The sequence below is a fragment of the Rutilus rutilus genome (assembly GCF_951802725.1).
Source record: "Rutilus rutilus genome assembly, chromosome: 11".
In the NCBI taxonomy this organism is placed as follows: Eukaryota; Metazoa; Chordata; class Actinopteri; order Cypriniformes; family Leuciscidae; genus Rutilus; species Rutilus rutilus.
In genome coordinates, this window is record NC_140216.1 from 27,033,609 (window position 1) to 27,053,345 (window position 19,737).

General features: G+C 37.2%; 1 protein-coding gene across 4 annotated transcripts in view; it reads right to left on the reverse strand.

Annotated features, from left to right (window-relative positions):
* The window catches only part of cspg5b (chondroitin sulfate proteoglycan 5b), a 39,735-nt gene that overhangs the window by 4,674 nt on the left and 15,324 nt on the right, over positions 1 to 19,737 (reverse strand). Inside the window, exons 3-6 of one of the 4 annotated variants that reach the window (XM_084424176.1) lie at positions 16,037 to 16,225; positions 14,007 to 14,082; positions 13,370 to 13,426; positions 2,366 to 2,491 (exon numbers count right to left, since the gene is read on the reverse strand). In XM_084424176.1, coding sequence (XP_084280302.1) covers positions 2,366 to 2,491; positions 13,370 to 13,426; positions 14,007 to 14,082; positions 16,037 to 16,225 — 448 coding nt within the window. Of the gene's footprint in view, positions 1 to 729; positions 2,492 to 13,369; positions 13,427 to 13,928; positions 14,083 to 16,036; positions 16,226 to 19,737 lie in introns of those variants that run through there. The other 3 variants (XM_084424178.1, XM_084424177.1, XM_084424175.1) reach the window with 3 other exon arrangements.

Consider the following 19,737-nt stretch of genomic DNA (forward strand, 5'->3'; position numbering starts at 1 on the left):
ATTCAGACATACACTGAGTAAGTCAACAAACATCTACAAATCTCAGAAATGTATTTTTTAACTGTCTAAATAGTTATGTTATTTCCCACAGACGTTTTCTTTTGCACGAAAGAACACCAATGCATGCTGACTTGAGTAAGGCAGGACAGACAGGAGTTCATAAGGTGAAGGTGTCACAGCGGTGAGGACTAAAGGCAGGGGCGTCAATTGGGTATGGCAGGGTATGGCGTCTGCCATACCTTGGCTTCCTGGTCAGGTCAAAGATTAATGGAGTTGTATTACTAAGGCTACGGGTGACATTTAATTTGTAATTGTTTAATAAAAGAGAAAAGCAAGTAAATTAAAGCGATCTGGTTGTTATATTTGTGTCACATGAGTTCAACAGCGCTGCAAATGTGTCTATTTACAATGTGATTTTGTAGCGTTTGAGTATTCTAGCCAATCACAGGCATTTCTGTTGAAAATAATGTCCAATCAGAGGAATTTCCGGTAGTGAGAATCCGCTCAGTATCGCTCAAATAGCTGAATGAGTTTGTTTAGTGCAAGTTTACTTAGTTTTACATGCACACAAATCCTCTCATTATAACAAACATAGCGGACATGATGTAAATAAAAGATTAATTGTGAAGTTTAGTCAGAGTTTTCGCACTCAATGAGTTTGAACTGAACTGACTGACAGCTTCAGTGATTGTAAATTAACTCGCTGCCTGACTGTGTAATTTCAATTGCAATTTCAAGAAAAGTTTTTTTTTTTTTTTTTGATGAGGCTTAGTGACCTTTCCTACAAATATATACTTCACACTTCAGTACAAAAAGTGAAAAAAATTGACGAAAAAAAAACAAACAAACCTATGTTAGGGAGTGGAAATGGCTAAAGAGCAAATAAGTGCTCCTCTGCCGCCATTGTTTGTATTTCAACAAGTGTTCGTTTTCCTACATCATGAAACTTTTAGTTAAAAAAATTAGGACAATCTTTGAAGGATGAACAAAAAATATTTTTGGTCATCACATTAAAAATAACATTTAAGTTGGATAATATTCAGACTTTTGAGCTTTAAGTGCTGGAAAAAGTTAGCATAACAGTGGTCTATAACTGTCTAATTTGCTGGGTTATGATCAAAGCTATATGTGATTCATCACCACACACAGTTGTCGTCAGGTCGAGGAGGCAAGATTTTGAGATGCCATCAGAGTTCGCCATACCTTGAGTTTGGTGAATTGACGCCACTGGCGGCCAAACCTTTGCATTGTGGGGTGAAGTGTTTCATAGCATAGCGTGACTTAGCGTGACATACATAGTATAACAAAGCTTGACATAACATGATGCAGCGTGACATCAGCAGTGACAGCAAGCAAGTACAAAGTGAATGTAGCAACGCCAACGTGCTGGTAGGGTACTCTGGCAATAGGAACTTCACTGCGCACAAAAATAAGTTAGCATGCAAGTTCAGTGCTTCATTTGTAGCGGTGTTCCAATTCAGAGGCTGCATCCTTTGAAGGCCAAATGTGTGTCAATGGTGCGACAAAGGCTGTCCCAATTCAAAGTTTCTTTCGAATGCGGCCTACAAATGCTTTCTCAGTTTTCCTGGGCCACGAAGGATAGAACGAGTCGATCTTTCACAGGCCAGCCTATCCCAAGATTCATTGCATGCAAGTGACGTCAGGATTTTTTGAGAGAAAATGTTGAATTACATTGTTAGTTTGTAAGTATTGGGTTCAAACTTACTTGAATATCTAACGATACAAAAGTTAAAAAAAAAAATTTTTTAAGTGGTTCAAATGTTGTCATATCTTACCAAGATGCGATTTTACCAATAGATAATAGTTTTTATTATGTACATAAATGGACCATCGTGAACATATTTAAACAGGCTGTGAATATAACTTTCCAAAAAGTCCAGTACAAAAGTTAAAGCCGCTCATCAATGGCAGCTGTCACAGTTGCTAGGCGACAAGAGCAATCCTCTATACGCTAGACCGTCCCATTTAACAATGTTAGTTCCGACCTTCGAAGGATGCAGCCTCTGAAATGGGATACAGCTTGTGTGTTTTAAAGCTCACATTGAGCCACCTTGAGGTGACTGCAAGGAAGAGTGCCATGTCAATGCTTAGTCCACTAATTAGAGTTAGTTTTTTTTGCTTTTTTGTTTTTAACACCATGCCAACTTTTGTGGCTATTTTCATGGCAAGAAAAATGTATGGTAAAACTATATCAGGTTACAATTGATTTTTTCCACTAATTAGAGAATTTTAGTAATTCCAAGGGGCCAAGTGGTGTCAAATGTGTCTCGTTATAGTCACAGCACCAGCCTGTGGCAATAAAATGTTTCTACACATTGTTCATGTTGTTCTGCAGTGAGTTTACCTCCCCTGCATTGTCTTCTGTGGCGGCCTTGTCGTTTTCGAGTTTTGCCGTGAGTGAGTTCTGGTTGTTCAAAGACTCGTCCTCTTTAGGGGGACATTTGCATGGCTCTTCTTTGCAAGTGTCATCCTGTGGAGCAACACACACAAGATTACTACAAGAAAAAGAAAGTAACAAAATGCAACACCCTATAACCTATTACACCTAGCATTAACATCTCAAATGTTTTTTCGGTGACCACTTGCAATGACACAATCCTATATGGACTTATTATATTTTTGATAATTCTGTGGTGCTTTTTTGGAGCTTGGTAGCCCCTAATGACAGTGTATGGGGAAAAAATTGGGTGAACACACAATGAGATTTGGAATAGCTGGAATAAAGCAGAGTAAATTATACATTTATTCTCTCTGGCATTTAACACTCCCCAATGTTATTTTGGGTCTCTCTTGTATATTGTTAATCGTCTATTGCTTGTTTATTTTATTATTTATTATTAATATTATTTCACTAATCTAATTATTCAGCAATAATATTGATCTGAGTAAACTGAGCAGGACGATTAAATAATTTTTTGCAGGACTGCTTTGTAGATGAAATTAACTAATTTAATAATTGATCTTTTCAACAGAACTGAATCTACACTGACTTCAGCTGAACAACAGCTGAAATGCATAATTTTTCCTGTTATCACTGTATCACTATTTTGAAACAGTCTGTATTGTATAGCGCTACAGTGGGGAGAACAAGTATTTGATACACTGCCGATTTTGCAGGTTTTCCTACTTGCAAAGCATGTAGAGGTCTGTAATTTTTATCATAGGTACACTTCAACTGTGAGAGACGGAATCTAAAACAAAAAATAATTAAATAATTAATTTGCATTTTATTGCATGACATAAGTATTTGATCACCTACCAACCAGTAAGAATTCAGGCTCTCACAGACCTGTTAGTTTTTCTTTAAGAAGCCCTCCTGTTCTCCACTCATTACCTTTATTAACTGCACCTGTTTGAACTCGTTACCTGTATAAAATACACCTGTCCACACACTCAATCAAACAGAGTCCAACCTCTCCACAATGGCCAAGACCAGAGAGCTGTGTAAGGACATCAGGGATAAAATTGTAGACCTGCACAAGGCTGGGATGGGCTACAGGACAATAGGCAAGCAGCTTGGTAGGCAACAACTCTTGGCGCAATTATTAGAAAATGGAAGAAGTTCAAGATGACGGTCAATCTCCCTCGGTCTGGGGCACCATGCAAGATCTCACCTCGTGGGGCATCAATGATCATGAGGAAGGTGAGGGATCAGCCCAGAACTACACGGCAGGACCTGGTCAATGACCTGAAGAGAGCTGGGACCACAGTCTCAAAGAAAACCATTAGTAACACTACGCCGTCATGGATTAAAATCCTGCAGCGCACGCAAGGTCCCCCTGCTCAAGCCAGCGGATGTCCAGGCCCATCTGAAGTTTGCCAATGACCATCTGAATGATCCAGAGGAGCAATGGGAGAAGGTCATGTGGTCTGATGAGACAGAAATAGAGCTTTTTGGTCTAAACTCCACCCGCCATGTTTGGAGGAAGAAGGATGAGTACAACCTAGGGGTGACCCCGAATAGTCGAAGATTCGATGCTTCGATAGGAGGAGCCTGATTCGACTACCGATCTCATGGTCGAATCTTCGCAGAGGTGTTTTGAAACGAGGATCATGCCCCTTTGGCTATATGAGGGCGCTCAATTTCACATAGAACTAACTTTTATGTCAATACGTTAATATTAAGCCTATTATGATAATGCTGTATATAAAAATGTGCAAAGAAAGAAGCTTTTAATAAATATTTTTTAACGTGCGTGAATAAATCCAAACACCCCGTGACAGATTTAAGTTTCACTTTCGATCCGTGACCGACAGAGGAGCGTCTTCGCGGCAAGGATTTAAATCTTTAACAATGTCTGGGATAAGAAAATCTAAAGTGTGGATGTACACCATCAGAAAGGATATTCTCCAAGGCTGGATTTAGCATCAGGAAAACCATTATCGCACTTCTGCCGGCCAACGTTAACACGTTTCACGCATAGACTGGGTTTCACGTTAGAATGTATTTTATCCGCGCGCACAATTTGAAAAGACTCCAACGGACACAGACAGAGTGAAAGACTGGATTTGTTCTCTCGATCAGGTAGGGTACAAGTGATTTCAAAACTTTTCAGCCGGTTCTAATTAGATTTTTGGATGCTGTGAACATTTTTAGCTAAAAAGACTGCCTCCAGTTTAGCATTTATTGTTGTTTCTGCAGTTAAAAAGACAAAGTTGAAAATTCTGGCTACTATCGTTATTTTAATAATTTCTTTATTTTTATTTTATTTATTAATCTGTCAGGGTTATCTAATCTAACTATTTGTGGCTTGTGTTTTGAATATATGTTCCCCTGCACTTTAGGCATTTTGCACACATTTGCTCCTCATCTTGTGACTTGATTCTAATTTATTTCGTTTTGTATTTTTTATTTATTAGAAAGGTATAGGCCTATTCTGTTCTAATTTAATTTTAGTAAATGAATTGTTTATTTTTTCGGTGCATCGATGTTGTGCTGTAGGCTGGCCTGCTCGCACAGGTAATTTAGCCGATTTAATTTGATTTGCATGTGAAATGCAAATCCTGTCTGCAGTGTGGCCTTTCTGGAGTTATGTTATTTCTTAGTTTTATTGATCCAAAATGTTTTTATACATTTTCTTCTATATCTTTGTGTGATTTTCTGTACATCGCGGCTTTGAAACGTTAAAGCCCCGCCCCCATACACATGATTCGACTATTAGTCGACTATAGGCAAGACATGACGATTCTGATTCGACTATGAAAATCCATAGTCGGGGACAGCCCTAGTACAACCCAAGAACACCATCCCAACCGTGAAGAATGGAGGTGGAAACATCATTCTTTGGGGATGCTTTTCTGCAAAGGGGACAGGACGACTGCACCGTATTGAGGGGAGGATGGATGGGGCCATGTATCGCGAGATCTTGGCCAAGAACCTCTTTCCCTCAGTAAGAGCATTGAAGATGGGTCGTGGCTGGGTCTTGCAGCATGACAACGACCCGAAACACACAGCCAGGGCAACTAAGGAGTGGCTCCGTAAGAAGCATCTCAAGGTCCTGGAGTGGCCTAGCCAGTCTCCAGACCTGAACCCAATAGAAAATCTTTGGAGGGAGCTGAAAGTCCGTATTGCCCAGTGACAGCCCCGAAACCTGAAGGATCTGGAGAAGGTCTGTATGGAGGAGTGGGCCAAAATCCCTTCTGCAGTGTGTGCAAACCTGGTCAAGAACTACAGGAAACGTATGATCTCTGTAACTGCAAACAAAAGTTTCTGTACCAAAAATTAAGTTCTGCTTTTCTGATGTATCAAATACTTATGTCATGCAATAAAATGCAAATTAATTACTTAAAAATCATATAATGTGATTTTCTGGATTTTTGTTTTAGATTCCGTCACTCACAGTTTAAGAGTACCTATGATAAAAATTACAGACTTCTACATGCTTTGTAAGTGGGAAAACCTGCAAAATCGGCAGTGTATCAAATACTTGTTCTCCCCACTGTATATAAATAAAGGTGACTTGGCTCCATCTTGTTTCACTTTAATTCATTGTGATTCTTTTATTCATTGTACAGCACTTTGGTCAACTTCGGTTTGTTTAAATGTGCTCTATAAATAAACATTGATTGATTGAAAATTAGGTATGGGTGAACTATTCCTTAAATTTCTTCTTAGCTGGTTTAAACCTTTAGTTTTAGTGCAATTATGTGTTATGCAAGTCTGTGGCTGCATCCAAAATCACATACTTCTCTACTATGCAGGAGGCGAAAAACTGTATGTGACAAAAGTAGTATGTCCGAATTTACAGTACTCATAAAAGAGTAGGCAAACAGTACCCGGACTTATTATTTGAGGCGAGATTTGAGGCATTCAATAGACACTTATCGGTCACATGAGACCATGAGGGAGGATATATGAATGACAGTGAAGCTAAGCAACTGATGCTGGTAGGTCACATGATTATGACAACATGGCAATATATCCAAATTTCACTCATACTACACACATTCATTCTACATTTTCTGCACATTTTTAGTGATTGGCAAGAAATTACTTATTCAAAATAAGTACCTACACTCAAGAGAATACGCAATTTCGTATAGACTTTATTTCATAGTAATAATTATGAGATAAAGCAATTAAAGTGCCCCTATTATGGTTTTTCAAATATTCCCTTTAATGCAGTGTAATATAGCTGTTTGTGGAAGTCGAAAGTGTGCGATAAATAAAGTTGTTTCCAAAAAGAAAGAATCGATTCTGAGCCGCCTTAATGAGTCGTCTGTAATTCGAATCCCACTGTGTGATAGTTCAATGTTACTAGAAAATACATTTGCATAATGCCCGCCTGTTTTACGTTGTCAGCCCGCGAACATCATTTTACATCACCGCGTCATTTTTCTGAAGACTGCTTCTCAAATCTCAGAGTTCAACGAGGGATTTGCAAAACACTTGCTCTTGAAAGATTTATTTGGTTTGCTTTATTTTATTCTTGACCCAGTTTATTTGGACCAGCTTGCTCCTCAGAATCACAACCTAAATATGATTAATCATTGATGAATATATTTTCTAATGGGTGTTCAAAATACGTAGATTTGGGTTTTATATTGTGTACGTTTACGGCTAACATGTTATTACTGTCTTACTGAAATACTTCTGCTAAGTAGCTGTGGCCAGCAGCTGTGTGTCTATTAATGCAGATTGTCTGTCATTCCTACTACCTTCAGTAAAAGATGGAGCAAGATTTGTTTTACAAACGTTAATTTTACACAAGTCATTCACGTTAGAGCTCGGCTAACGTATGCACCGTTATTGATACAGTTCCCGCATGTGCACTGCAAAGAAATATACACATCAGTTTGTTGATGGACATACACTTATTAATGTTGATGGTGAGGAATTACAATTGAAACTGATAATGTACATAATGTACCTCAAACTGAGCAGTGTATCACTGAGAAACGTCCTGCTCAAGTCGTCCTTGCGATGAAGGTTCGGATTGAATAACTAGTTCTTCCAAAGTTTCATCATTGGACTCGCGCTCGGATTGATATGGTAAAATCGACATCATCGTAACTGTCTTTACAGTGTGTACAATCGGTGAGCTTTAGGAAGCATCTGGACGGAGCTTAAGTTCAGTTATAGAAATGGGCGTTTAGCTCCTGAAATGTAAGCGGTAGACCAATCACAACAGACTGGACCATCTGGCCAATCAGAGCAGAGCAGGCTCGCAGAAAGGAGGGATTTAGAGAGACTGATTCATCCATCGAGTCGTCTGAGAATCATTGAAAAATGAAAAGTGCAGTAGAAAATTAAAGTACTTTTGACCTTTGATGTATGTAAACCTGTTGTAGGACAAAAAATTAGGAGCCTTTAAAATGGCATAATAGGGGCACTTTAAAACAAAAGATTAACATCAATTGACTCAGTCAACAAGTCGATTTTAACTTTTGTCTATTTCACATTTCTCATTTAGTATCTCAGTTTCAACCGTTATGATTGACTTAATCTCATAATTAATCTCTAAATTATGAGAAATTCAAAATCAACAAAAGCCATAATTATGACACAATGAAATTAAGAGTCAATAGATAAGTATTTTTTTGTTTTAATTGATTTTTTAATTGATTATTTAATGTATTTTCTAATAATAATGACTTAATTACGACAACGTTGTAAGTCAAAATTATGATAATAACTTGTGTCCATTTAAATGATCTTTTTTTGACTTTGTGTCAAAAAGGGGCTTCCATATGTGTGGGATGCTACACATTTGAAGATGTTCATCCTAAGAATGCATGGTCTGATCACTCAAACTGACTTGTCAGATCACCGGATGTTAATACTAGCTGTAAACAAGGCCCTGGAGAACCATAACATAAACAAAACTGAGTTTATGAGGTGAGCGCATGGATCTGGATTCAGTTTTTACTCCACAGCTCAGAGGAGGAAATGCTAAATTTCAGAGCATAAACTGATCCACAACCAGGAATTTCAAGACAATGTCAATATGTCAATAACAATCAACACAATATAAGCATAGTAGTTACATTAACTGGATAATATGCCACGAACAGTAAACCTTGCTCATTCATAAGGCACTGTTATAATTGTTAAGCAATACTTAGTTAAAATGATAAAATTTGGTGTTTTTAAAGCACCGTTTACTGCTGTGAGTGTGAGACTGTCGGATTAACTAATGCTAGGCATTAAAACACAAGTCGATTAAAAGCAAAGCTTTTTTGAATATTTTTTAAAGCGATAGTCACTTTGAAATTAATTTTTGATATGTTTTAGCTTACCTCAAGGGCATCCAAGATGTAGGTGTCTTTGTTTCCGCAGTAGTTTCAATTTTGATATTTTTAGGTCAAACCGTTCTTGTCTGTCAGTCATATAATGCAGGTCGATGGTCATTGTCTCAAAACACAAGCACAGAGTCCAAATTAAAACAATTCCCCATCGTCCAAATGAAACAATTCCCCATCATAAGTACACATTGATGGCCTAAGACACGAAACGAGCGGTTTGTGTGAGAAAACGAACAGTATTTATATCGTTGTTATCTCTTGAAAACAGCACACGTCCAAATGATCTGACGGCGCGGGCGGGTATAGATATAAACATAGATGTCGCCTTGGCTACTGCAGTTCATTGGAACGAAACCGTAGCCAAGCGTCATCTAGTGTATATATCTATACCCGCCCGCGGGCAGGTATAGATGTATACACTAGATGTCGCATTCGCTACTGCAGTTCATTGGAACGAAACCGTAGCCAAGGCGACATCTATGTATATATCTATACCCGCCCGCGCCGTCAGATCATTTGGACGTGTGCTGTTTTCAAGAGATAACAACGATATAAATACTGTTCGTTTTCTCACACAAACCGCTCGTTTCGTGTCTCAGGCCATCAATGTGTACTTATGATGGGGAATTGTTTCATTTGGACGATGGGGAATTGTTTTAATTTGGACTCTGTGCTTGTGTTTTGAGACAGTGACCATAGACCTGCATTATATGACTGACAGACAAGAACGGTTTGACCTAAAAATATCAAAATTGAAACTACTGCGGAAACAAAGACACCTACATCTTGGATGCCCTTGAGGTAAGCTAAAACATATCAAAAATGAATTTCAAAGTGAACTATCCCTTTAATATCTTGCAACCTGTAATATCCCTTATGAAACCACAAAGGAAAGAAAACTTTATTCACGCTGCTGAAATCAGAAGTGTAAATACTCATTCTCAAGAGAGAGAAGATAAAAAAAGTCAAATCAATTCTCCCAGGAGGTGGAAAGACAAGTAAACAACTCACAAGTAAACAAAGCCACCTAGGGATATTTTCATGGCTCTTTCGTCAACAGTCTGTCAATCCCTCATTTCTTGCCTCATCTCAGTTTTGCTCTATTTCTCCTCCCCATTGCACAGTGAAGCTGTCAACTCTCTTTTAATCATAAAAGAGTCTTTTCCAGTACGAAGTCATTGGGGGACTGGGCCGACAGAAGTTGACTGAGGTTAAAAAATTGCATTTGTGAAGGCAATAAAAAAAAGAAAAAAAAAAAGAAGAATGGGTAGAAACTAGACTAGTTTTTATTTTCAATTCAGAATAAATAAATGGCCTAAATCAAAGTACTGGAGAATAGGGACTGACAAGGTTCACCAGGTACTGCAGGGTAATAGGTCCCTAAGTGGGTGAATATAGAAGTAAGACAACACTTTGGTCCTCCTTTAAAGATCAAATGTTACACGCTAGTCTGTGCAACATTTATTCATGGCAGTCTACTCTGAAAGGTTACCAAAAGATGGGAGCACTTGTGCTCTTGAACCCAAATCAGAAAGTTTAAATAAGGCAGGGGCAATCCAACCCTGCTCCTGGAGAGCTACCGTCCTGCAGATTTCAGCTCCAACCCCAATCAAACACACATGAACCAGCTAATCAAGCCGTTTAAGGTTACTTGATAATTACAGCAAAGTGTGTTGGAGCAGGGTTGGAACTAAAGTCTGCAGGATGGTAGCTCTCAAGGAGCAAGGTTGGGGAATCCCTGAAATAGGGCTTTTTACACTGTGCTTACAGTATAACAGTGGGTTATTGTTGTTCTTATAATCCCTGGTAGAGAAACGTTTCACACTTGTAATTAAGATGTGGGGTTAGCACCGCTTTTTACCCAGGGTTATGAAACCTCACTCCAGAGCAGGGTTAGCACTGCTTTTGCGATGTTAATGTGAAGCAAGATAATCCAGGATTCTGTTTACCTGGGGTTTAGAATGACTCAGGGTTAACCATTTCAAGTGTGAAAACCCTAATGTTTCTCTTTCTTTTTTCTTATGTGGCGGAAATAGGCTTACATATGTCTGGGATGCTACAAATGAGAAGATACACAACATTATAATGTACAGTATATAAAAAATTTTTTTCATTTAGAGATTTTCTAAAGATTATTTTTAACAGTTCACAAGGTTCCTACATATTTTTCATTTCAAACTCTATTCTCAAATTTCCAAGCCACTCAGTAGATTTTTTTCAGACCATATTTAACATACATGGTTCATACAGCATTATTTTCAGCATTGTATTTGGCATAGTGTACAGTCATCTCATCTGTAAATATTTAAATTTTCTTTTTTCATTAGTTTTCTCAAAGTGATTATATGATGAGAAAAAACCTAAAATGCTTTATAACCTGGATATGTTCACCTCTGACACACCAGTTTGATACAGTAAATGTGGTTTGATTTTGCACGATCACCAAACAGCAAAGTACGGTCTAATTTACAGTCTGTTACAGTCTGGTTTGAGTGAACATTCGTTTAGTGAAGTTCAAAAGACACTTGCTTATGGTAATAGTTTAGCATAATTAAAATGTGCGCCTTGAATTTATGTTTGACTAAATAGGCCTACTTGTTATGCTTGTAATGCTTTGGCCTAAACTTTATATGAAAACACTGCTTGTATGATAAATGTATTTTTTGAAATCCTTAAGTTTACTTCCATACTTCATTAAGCTGCATATAGAAACCCAGATTTCAAGTCATCAAATTATTAGGTTTTTTTTAAAGGATTAACTGGACATTACATGATGACAAAGGTAATCTACATGTAATAGAGGAAATTAGCATGCACAATTAAATATGAAATATTTAAATATTTCAGATGATACAAAAAAATGTATATGGTATAGACATTACTCTGCACAAACCTTGTAGAGTAGTCAACACAAATTTGAATTTTTTGTTGTTATTGCTTTTGATGATGCACAAATTTTACCAGCTGACAGTGACACTATGCTGGCTAGCAAGATGTTAAGTTACAGAAATCAAGTTTTTAAAGTGTCAAGAGGCACACACGACACCATCCACATCAATGGAATGGCTGTTGAGCGTGTCTCCAGTTTCAAGTTCCTGGGGACCCACATCTCGGCGGACATGACCTGGACAACCAACACCTCCAGCCTGGTCAAGAAGGCTCACCAGCGCCTCTTCTTCCAGAGGACACTGAGGAAGAATCAGCTTTCCTCCACTATCCTGGTGAACTTCTATCGCTGTGCAATAGAAAGCATCCTGACCAACTGTGCTACAGTGTGGTATGGGAGCTGTTCTGTTGCAGAGCGCAAGGCACTGCAGCGGGTGGTGAAAACCGCCCAGCGCATCACTGGGACTCCACTACCTGCCATCGAGCACATCCAGAGGAAACGCTGTCTGCATCGAGCTCGCAGCATCCTTAAGGACTCCTCTCACCCAGCCCACAGACTGTTTTCTCTCCTGCCTTCCGGCAGGCGTTTCAGGTGCCTCCGGACCAGGACCAGCAGACTAAAGAACAGTTTTTTCCCCAGAGCTGTCTCTTTATTAAACTCTAACCCTCATTGATCCCACTCCCCTCATATACTGATTGACTCTCCTCTCCCTCCTCACACCTGCCTCCATTTTGTTATTTGCAATACTATAATGTTCATTTGCACTGCTGACTGTTATTACAGTAACAACTGTTTACATATGCATCTTGCACTACTACCTTGACTGGAATATGCTCAATTTGCACTGCCGACTGTTTATTTACAGTACCGACTGTTTATATATACATTGCAATATCGTACCTTAACTGTAATATGCAATTACTTTCCACTGCACTCACTCGGATAGCTTCTGTCCAAACTTTATTTGCACTACTTTAAATCCATTGTTATACTGCTCATTAGCCTAACTTATACATATATCTATTTGTAAAATTCTGTTTATAGTAATATCCATCTGTATATTATGCTCACATTCTGTTTATAGTAACAGCCATCTGTATATATATTCATAGTACATATCTATCTGTAAAATTATGTTTATAGTAACAGCCATCTGTATATTATATTCAGTACATATCTATCTGTAAACATTCTGTTTATAGTAATAGCCATCTGTATATTATTATATTCAGTACATATCTAGCTGTAAATTCTGTTCACAGTAATAGTTATCTGTATATTATATTCATAGGACAATCTATCTGTAAATTTTTGTTTATAATAGTATTCAACTCTATATTTATTCAGTACATATCCATGTTCTGCACTTATGAACCACTGTATATCCTGCACTTGCTGCTATTGCACTTCTGGTTAGACCTAAACTGCATTTCGTTGCCTTGTACCTGTACTTGTGTAATGACAATAAAGTTGAATCTAATCTAATCTAATCTAAAAGTTCTCACACTAAAAAGTCAAAATAGCAACTACGGTGAGGACATGTCTCTATTTTTATCCAATTAACTCTGTTCTTGCTTTTCTATATCATTTCTCAGTGAGGGGAAAAAGTGTTTTAACAACTATTACTTTTAGAGGTGAGTAATAATGAAGCTACAGGATTAAAGTCTAGCAGCAGGGTATCAAAGCAGATTGGGAGGTCAGTTCGAGTCATCTTACCTCACTGCAGGGATCCTCTTTGGGTTTATATTCCCACGTGTATCTGCTCATGGTTTTCTAAGGAGTGGGGTGGCGAGAGAGGATTACTCTACTGACACACTTCTAGTACTTTGTTATCATGCCCTCTTAATTAAATCGGCATCCGCCTCAGCAGATACTCCATTATATTCACTGTATCCTGTATAAAAACAGTTAGGACTAAAACTCTAATTTAGGTTTAACCATTTGACAATCATTGCATTAATTGCCCAGCCACACAAAACAACCAGTGATATGATCAGTATGTTTGGAAACACGAAATATTCCAATTTCCGCATTATTCATGCAGCCTGTAGTACTTCACATGGCCTCAGGGGGAACAAGCGAATCAATGACAAAGAGATAGCGAGGAAGAAGAAGGTATCTCTATTTATCATTATCGTAATGATAAAGACAAGAGTGGAAAAGAAAGATCTCCCACATAAATAAAGAGTAGAACAATAAGAGAGAGGGCAGAGACAGAGCGAGCATTTTCTCATGCACAGTGGAAAACAGAGGGAAAGACAGGAGAGGAAGTTACCTGACACATAATGTTATCATAGTAAGCCAAATCACGGGCATGGGGAAGGTTAGTCGGGGTGTCACACAGTTTCCTTACATTTGCCTGAGAGCCCTCTGCGACGGTGGACAGCGAGAAGCTATCGATGTGCTGCTCCGACTTTGGGCGGCATTTACTGAAAGACAAAGAGAGAGAACAAGAGATAGTAAAATGGATAGATCAATTAAATGGGAGCTTAATTCTGGGAGATATTACTATTAATGATCCAATTAAATACTTTTCATAAGCACAGTATTTCTTTCCTATGGAAGCTTGTTTCCACCACGGAATAAAACAATTAAAAAAGATAATTGTGACTTTTTATCTCCCTACTGCAAGATCACATCTCATTTAATTTCTCAGAATTGCGAGACATAAACTCGCAATTGTGAGTTATAAAGTCCAATTTTATTCACCTTTTTTTTTCAGAATTGCGAGTTTATATCTCACAATTCTGACTTTATCGCATTTGCGACTTTACATCACGCAATTCTGACTTTATAACTTGCAATTGCAAGTTTATATCTCACAATTCTGAGAAAAGTCAGAATTGCGTAATATAAGAATTGCGACTTTATTGCGAAATTGCGAGATTATATCACACAATTCTTATTTTATAACTCACAATTGTGAGTTTATATCACACAATTCTGACTTTATATTATGCAATTCTTACTTTATAACTCGCAATTGCGACTTTATATCACGCAATTCTGATGTAAACTCGCATTTGCGAGAAAAGTCCGAATTGTGAGATAAAAAGCCGCAATTACCTTTTTATTTTTTATTTTGTGGTGGAAACAAGCTTCTATACTTTCCTGTGTTGATATACACTATCGTTAAAAAGATTGGGGTTGGTAAGATTTTAGTCTCTTATGCATTTATTTGATCAAAAATATACAGTAAAATGTGTCATATTGTGAAACATTACTATTTAAATGACTTTTTTTCCCCGCTGATCAGCAGCCAGCACTCCAGTCTTCAGTGTCAAATGACCATTCAAAATCATTCTAATACGCTGATTTGGTGCTTATTATCACTGTTGAAAACAGTTGTGCAAATATTTTTATGCAAACACTGAATAAAAAGAACATTTGAAATAGAAATCTGCTGTAACATTTTTAATTGTCATAATAAAATGTTTTTATGGTCACTTGTGCTCAATGTAATGCATCCTTGATGAAAAAAACCAAAAAAAACCTGAACCTACACTTTTGAACTGTTTGTTTCCTATTGAAACAGGACATTGTGGGACAAACAAATAAGCTTGTTCTTTTTTTATTTTTAGCTTTTATAAAATAGACCTTAGTTTGCAGTGGGAAAAACTGTAACAAACTACTTGGCAGCACTGAAGAGAGCCTTCAAAACTATTTAATAAAAATTTTTACAAAATCCCCCCCAAAAAACATGATATGACTTTCGCTAGTTCTAGTCAGAAGCAGGTGATATTCTAGCATCTTTCTCCATTGATGGCCATATAAAGGTAGCTGTGACAAATTATCTCAAGCAAACTCAGATGGCCTCAAGGCAAACGAACATGAGCTACTTTGATTTTAATAACATAGGGTCTTTAACTTGGTATTCTACTGCAGTGACTTGGACATTTTTGCTATATTTAATGCACTGGATTAAAAGCTCATGTTGTTTCTGCAAGCTCACAGATGTTACCTGCAGCAGATTAGAACTCAGACTTACACAGACTTTTCACTGTTGTCATTTTGTCATCATCGCTATGCTCCCTTCCCTTTCTCTCCTCTCCTTTTCTCTTCTACTCCTCTGCTCTCTATCCACCCCTCTCTAGGACTGTTTAAATGCCTTTGGCAGCACAGTATATAGGTCACCCTCTCAGTCACACACACACACACACACACACACTCACTTGTGTTGCACTGTCAGATTGGCCTACTTTTAGCAAAGAACGGTGATGTCATTGTGTTCAAATCCCATGTTAACACTGTACATTTTATTGTACTACTCTATGTATGCGCCAATATGTATTCAGCTCAATCAATTGATATTTAAATCGCCAAATCTGAAACTAAGACTCTAGGAAGTGTCCTTAGGAGTGCAAGTTTACATGTAAGTTTTACCTGTGCTTGCGAAGTCGTCGGTTTTCAGTCTTAAGCATGTGCAGCCTCTTGGAGAAAAAGACTATAATCATGAAGAGGAGGAGCAACATGATGGCGGCTCCGCCCACTGCTATACACATCACTTGGAAGTCTGAAATAACAGACTCACACCTGGAGCCCTTGTTCCATATATACTCCTGAATGTTACACCTGCAAAACAAGAAAGATGTTAGGGAAAAAATGCAACATATACAACATATTTCACATGAAATTGTCACAAAAGGGAATTGTTAGTCTATGAGCAGAATTTGGGACAATGCAGTCTATGTGAACACAGAAGTAAATCTGGTCAAGAGTTTTGGAAACAACAAAAGAACTTGTTAAATGCAATAGAAACTGAACTGAAATGCAATAGAATAGAAACTAGACTGATAATTATTTACTGAAATAATTATTTAATTGATTATTCAATTAGAGAATTGTATAGCTCAGGAGAACATGTTTAATCCTTAGGAAAAAATAAAATGGCTATACTGTAATGCGATGAGTTCATATAAAAAATCTTCGGTTTTCGATGGAAAATTTAGAAATCATGGCAAATCTGAGAATAGTTTGTGACATTGAGATCTCAAGATAAAGATCTCATTTGTGATTTTCATTACCTATGGGAATATATTAGCAACAGAAACAATGAATGTAGAGAAGAAAAAAAGAATGAGTCCAAAGCTTGAGTTGTCATATAACAAACAAATTGGCCACGACGAACCCATCTGTGCATAGATAAAAGAAAAAAAGGGAGATAAACACTACAGATGTAAGTATCCTTGTTCACTATAAGTGTGTTGTGAGTGTGTTATGTGGCCTGTTGACCCATTTATCATTACAATGATTCTTCTGCAAGGTTAGTCCTACAGAGCTTCCAGCTGCACGACTGGACAGATGGCCCTGTCAAGGATGTGCATGTGCTGGTCCCACAGAGAATAAAGCACCTGAGCTATGCACAATTCACATCTTCCAAAATAGATTTCCAAATTCTCTCATTTACCATATTACAAAAGAGTTGTCATGGTTCTTGTGTCTGAGGTGTTCGATATCTAATTGAAGATGCTTGGTCTATTTTTTGCATATTAGCTCATATTGTTTGTCCGTTGAAACGGAATCCAGCAGGTAAATCGCAGCCAGGTTAATACTCAAAAAGTAGTGTGATTGCGAGTGTTATATTGCTTTCATACGACAGTTCAATAAACAAGAGGTCATTGAGTAAGACATGTTTTTGCTTAAAAATTAAGCCAAATCAAATAAATAAATGTCATCAGACTAACGGACATGCAACAAGAAGCACAGACCACAAATATACACTTACACTCAGTAGTACACTCAGCATGAGTAAATTTTGTAATGAGTGAAAGGCCAATCAATACTACAGAGGAAATCATGCTCAGTGTGCATGTAGGCTTTAGGCAGTGTGCTGTTTACTCTTTAGCCTAAAGATATCAATTTGAAACTCAGTTTTACGGTTTATTACTAACTACTCCGCTATTTAGTGCAAGCCATTGGCCTGGTTAAACAGAAACAATTACTATTTCAGCAAATGCACACATATCAGCAAATAATTAAACCCACAACACCCTCTGGATCCCCCCAAATAGTATGTTCATCCAATAGGTCATTCTTTACATGCCCTGCAGATGGAAATCTGGGCTTTTTTAATAGCACTGACCCCATTAGTGTAGACAGCACCCTGTCACTCTTTCTCTCAGCGATCGACAAGATAGCCCCGCGGCATGTGCCACACACCAAAGTCTGATTGAAAGTTGCCCTTACATACTACAATGGAGCCTCACTATTCAATATATAAATGAATAAAGTAAAAGAGATCAATTAAAATAAACAGATCTTTACAAAATTGTCATTTAATTACTTATGCCTATTTTAATTTTTCTATGAATAAATACACATAAAATAAAATGAAGTCAAATAGATCAGTAGTAAAATTTATTAAAATGAAAAGATCAGCAAATAAAATCAAATATTTCTAATATTCTACTATTTTTTCTAATTATATATTTAATCTAATCATTTTATTTTCACTTTTATTATTTCTTTTAAATAACTAAACAAAATGGATAATTATTTATCTAATTATTTCTTTCTTTTTCCCATTTTATTATTGTTATAATTATTATTATTATAAATTAATTTAAATGAAATAGAAAAATAAATTCTTTTTTTTTTTTTTACTTGTTGACTGACCTTGATTTTTCATTTATTTTACTTATTAAACTTAATAACTTACTTATTACTTATCTTTATTAAAATATATAAAACAAAGAAAATTGTTTGGTTGTTTTAAAGTAAGGATCACAAAGCCAAGCTATTCTTTATAATATTTTGGCTTAAAGCTAAGCTATTCTGGAATAATGTGCACAGATCCATTACAATAAGACAAGGAAGAAAGGGATTTTCATGGGTATGGGCAGTATCCCACGCAGAGCTAGTGGTCTAAATGGTCTAAAACACAGCAGCTTAACACATCACACCATCTAGCCTTGAGGCTTCACTACACACAAATAAGATTCCCCAAACCCCACTATTATGGCTCAGACCACCAGCTCAAGGCAGGGTCTTTAGCTCTTAAACTGAAATACACACATTCACAGATCTGGGCTCTGACCCAAATCCCTTTGAGCAAATGTTTAATAAGGGTCTGCAAGGGCCTCTGAGTATAGGGTTGTGGCAGTAGTGGAGGCTGGTTTAATAGAGTGACATGCCGCCAAGCCACTATGACAGGCTTGGAGAATTTCATAGTGTGGAGAATTTCAGAGTGTGGAACTGAAATTAGGCTATAGCAGTTGAGTGTGAATGAGATAAATGCTAAACATTCTTAACATGTAGGCTACACAGGAATTCAACACAGATCATCTCAAGAATGATGTATATATCAGTATTAAAGCATTTTACCAATCCTATTGTGCGTCAAACTGGTTAAAAAAATAAAAAAAGATAATGGAGATTGAAAAGCATGTTCAATTGGTTATTACACTATTGAAATTATTAGTGTTAATAGCATTAATGTAATTTTTGGTGTTTCATAAAAGTATTTGTATTTTAATAATAGTAGACTTTTGAAGGCACTGGGAATGTATTACTGAAGGTCACTGGTGAAAAACTAGATTGTTCTGTTCTACCCAACCACACAACACATACTGGATCAAGTATATTTAAGGCAACAGCTAATGATCGCTGATATTTCTAGCAGATGGAGGGAAAATAATAAATGACATAAGTGAGCTGTTTTTCCTCAACCTACAGCAATAGAGTGTAATAGCAGCAAGTTGCTGCTTCATGTTCATGCAGCAGCAGCAACTTGGAGAACTTAAAGTCCCCCTGTGTTGAAAATCAAGCTTTTAATGTTGTTTATATGTCTATGTGGTGTTTTTAATGCAAACCATGTGCAAATTCATGAGTCAACACCATTGCTGAGTATTTTCTCCTCAAAACTGCAGTGAACCAAAGACAGTCTCAAAAACACGATTTGACATCGCTGGTGTTTCTGACGTCACAAACTACCTTGTAACCAATCATGTCAACGTGTGATCGTCAACGAGAGGATCTCTGAGCTGGTTCGAGCGATAATTTGCATTTTCATAGAACCGCGTATACTAAATGAGGCAAGGGTGTAGTTACATTCGAGCTATTTTAAGGCATGACGAAATGTTTTT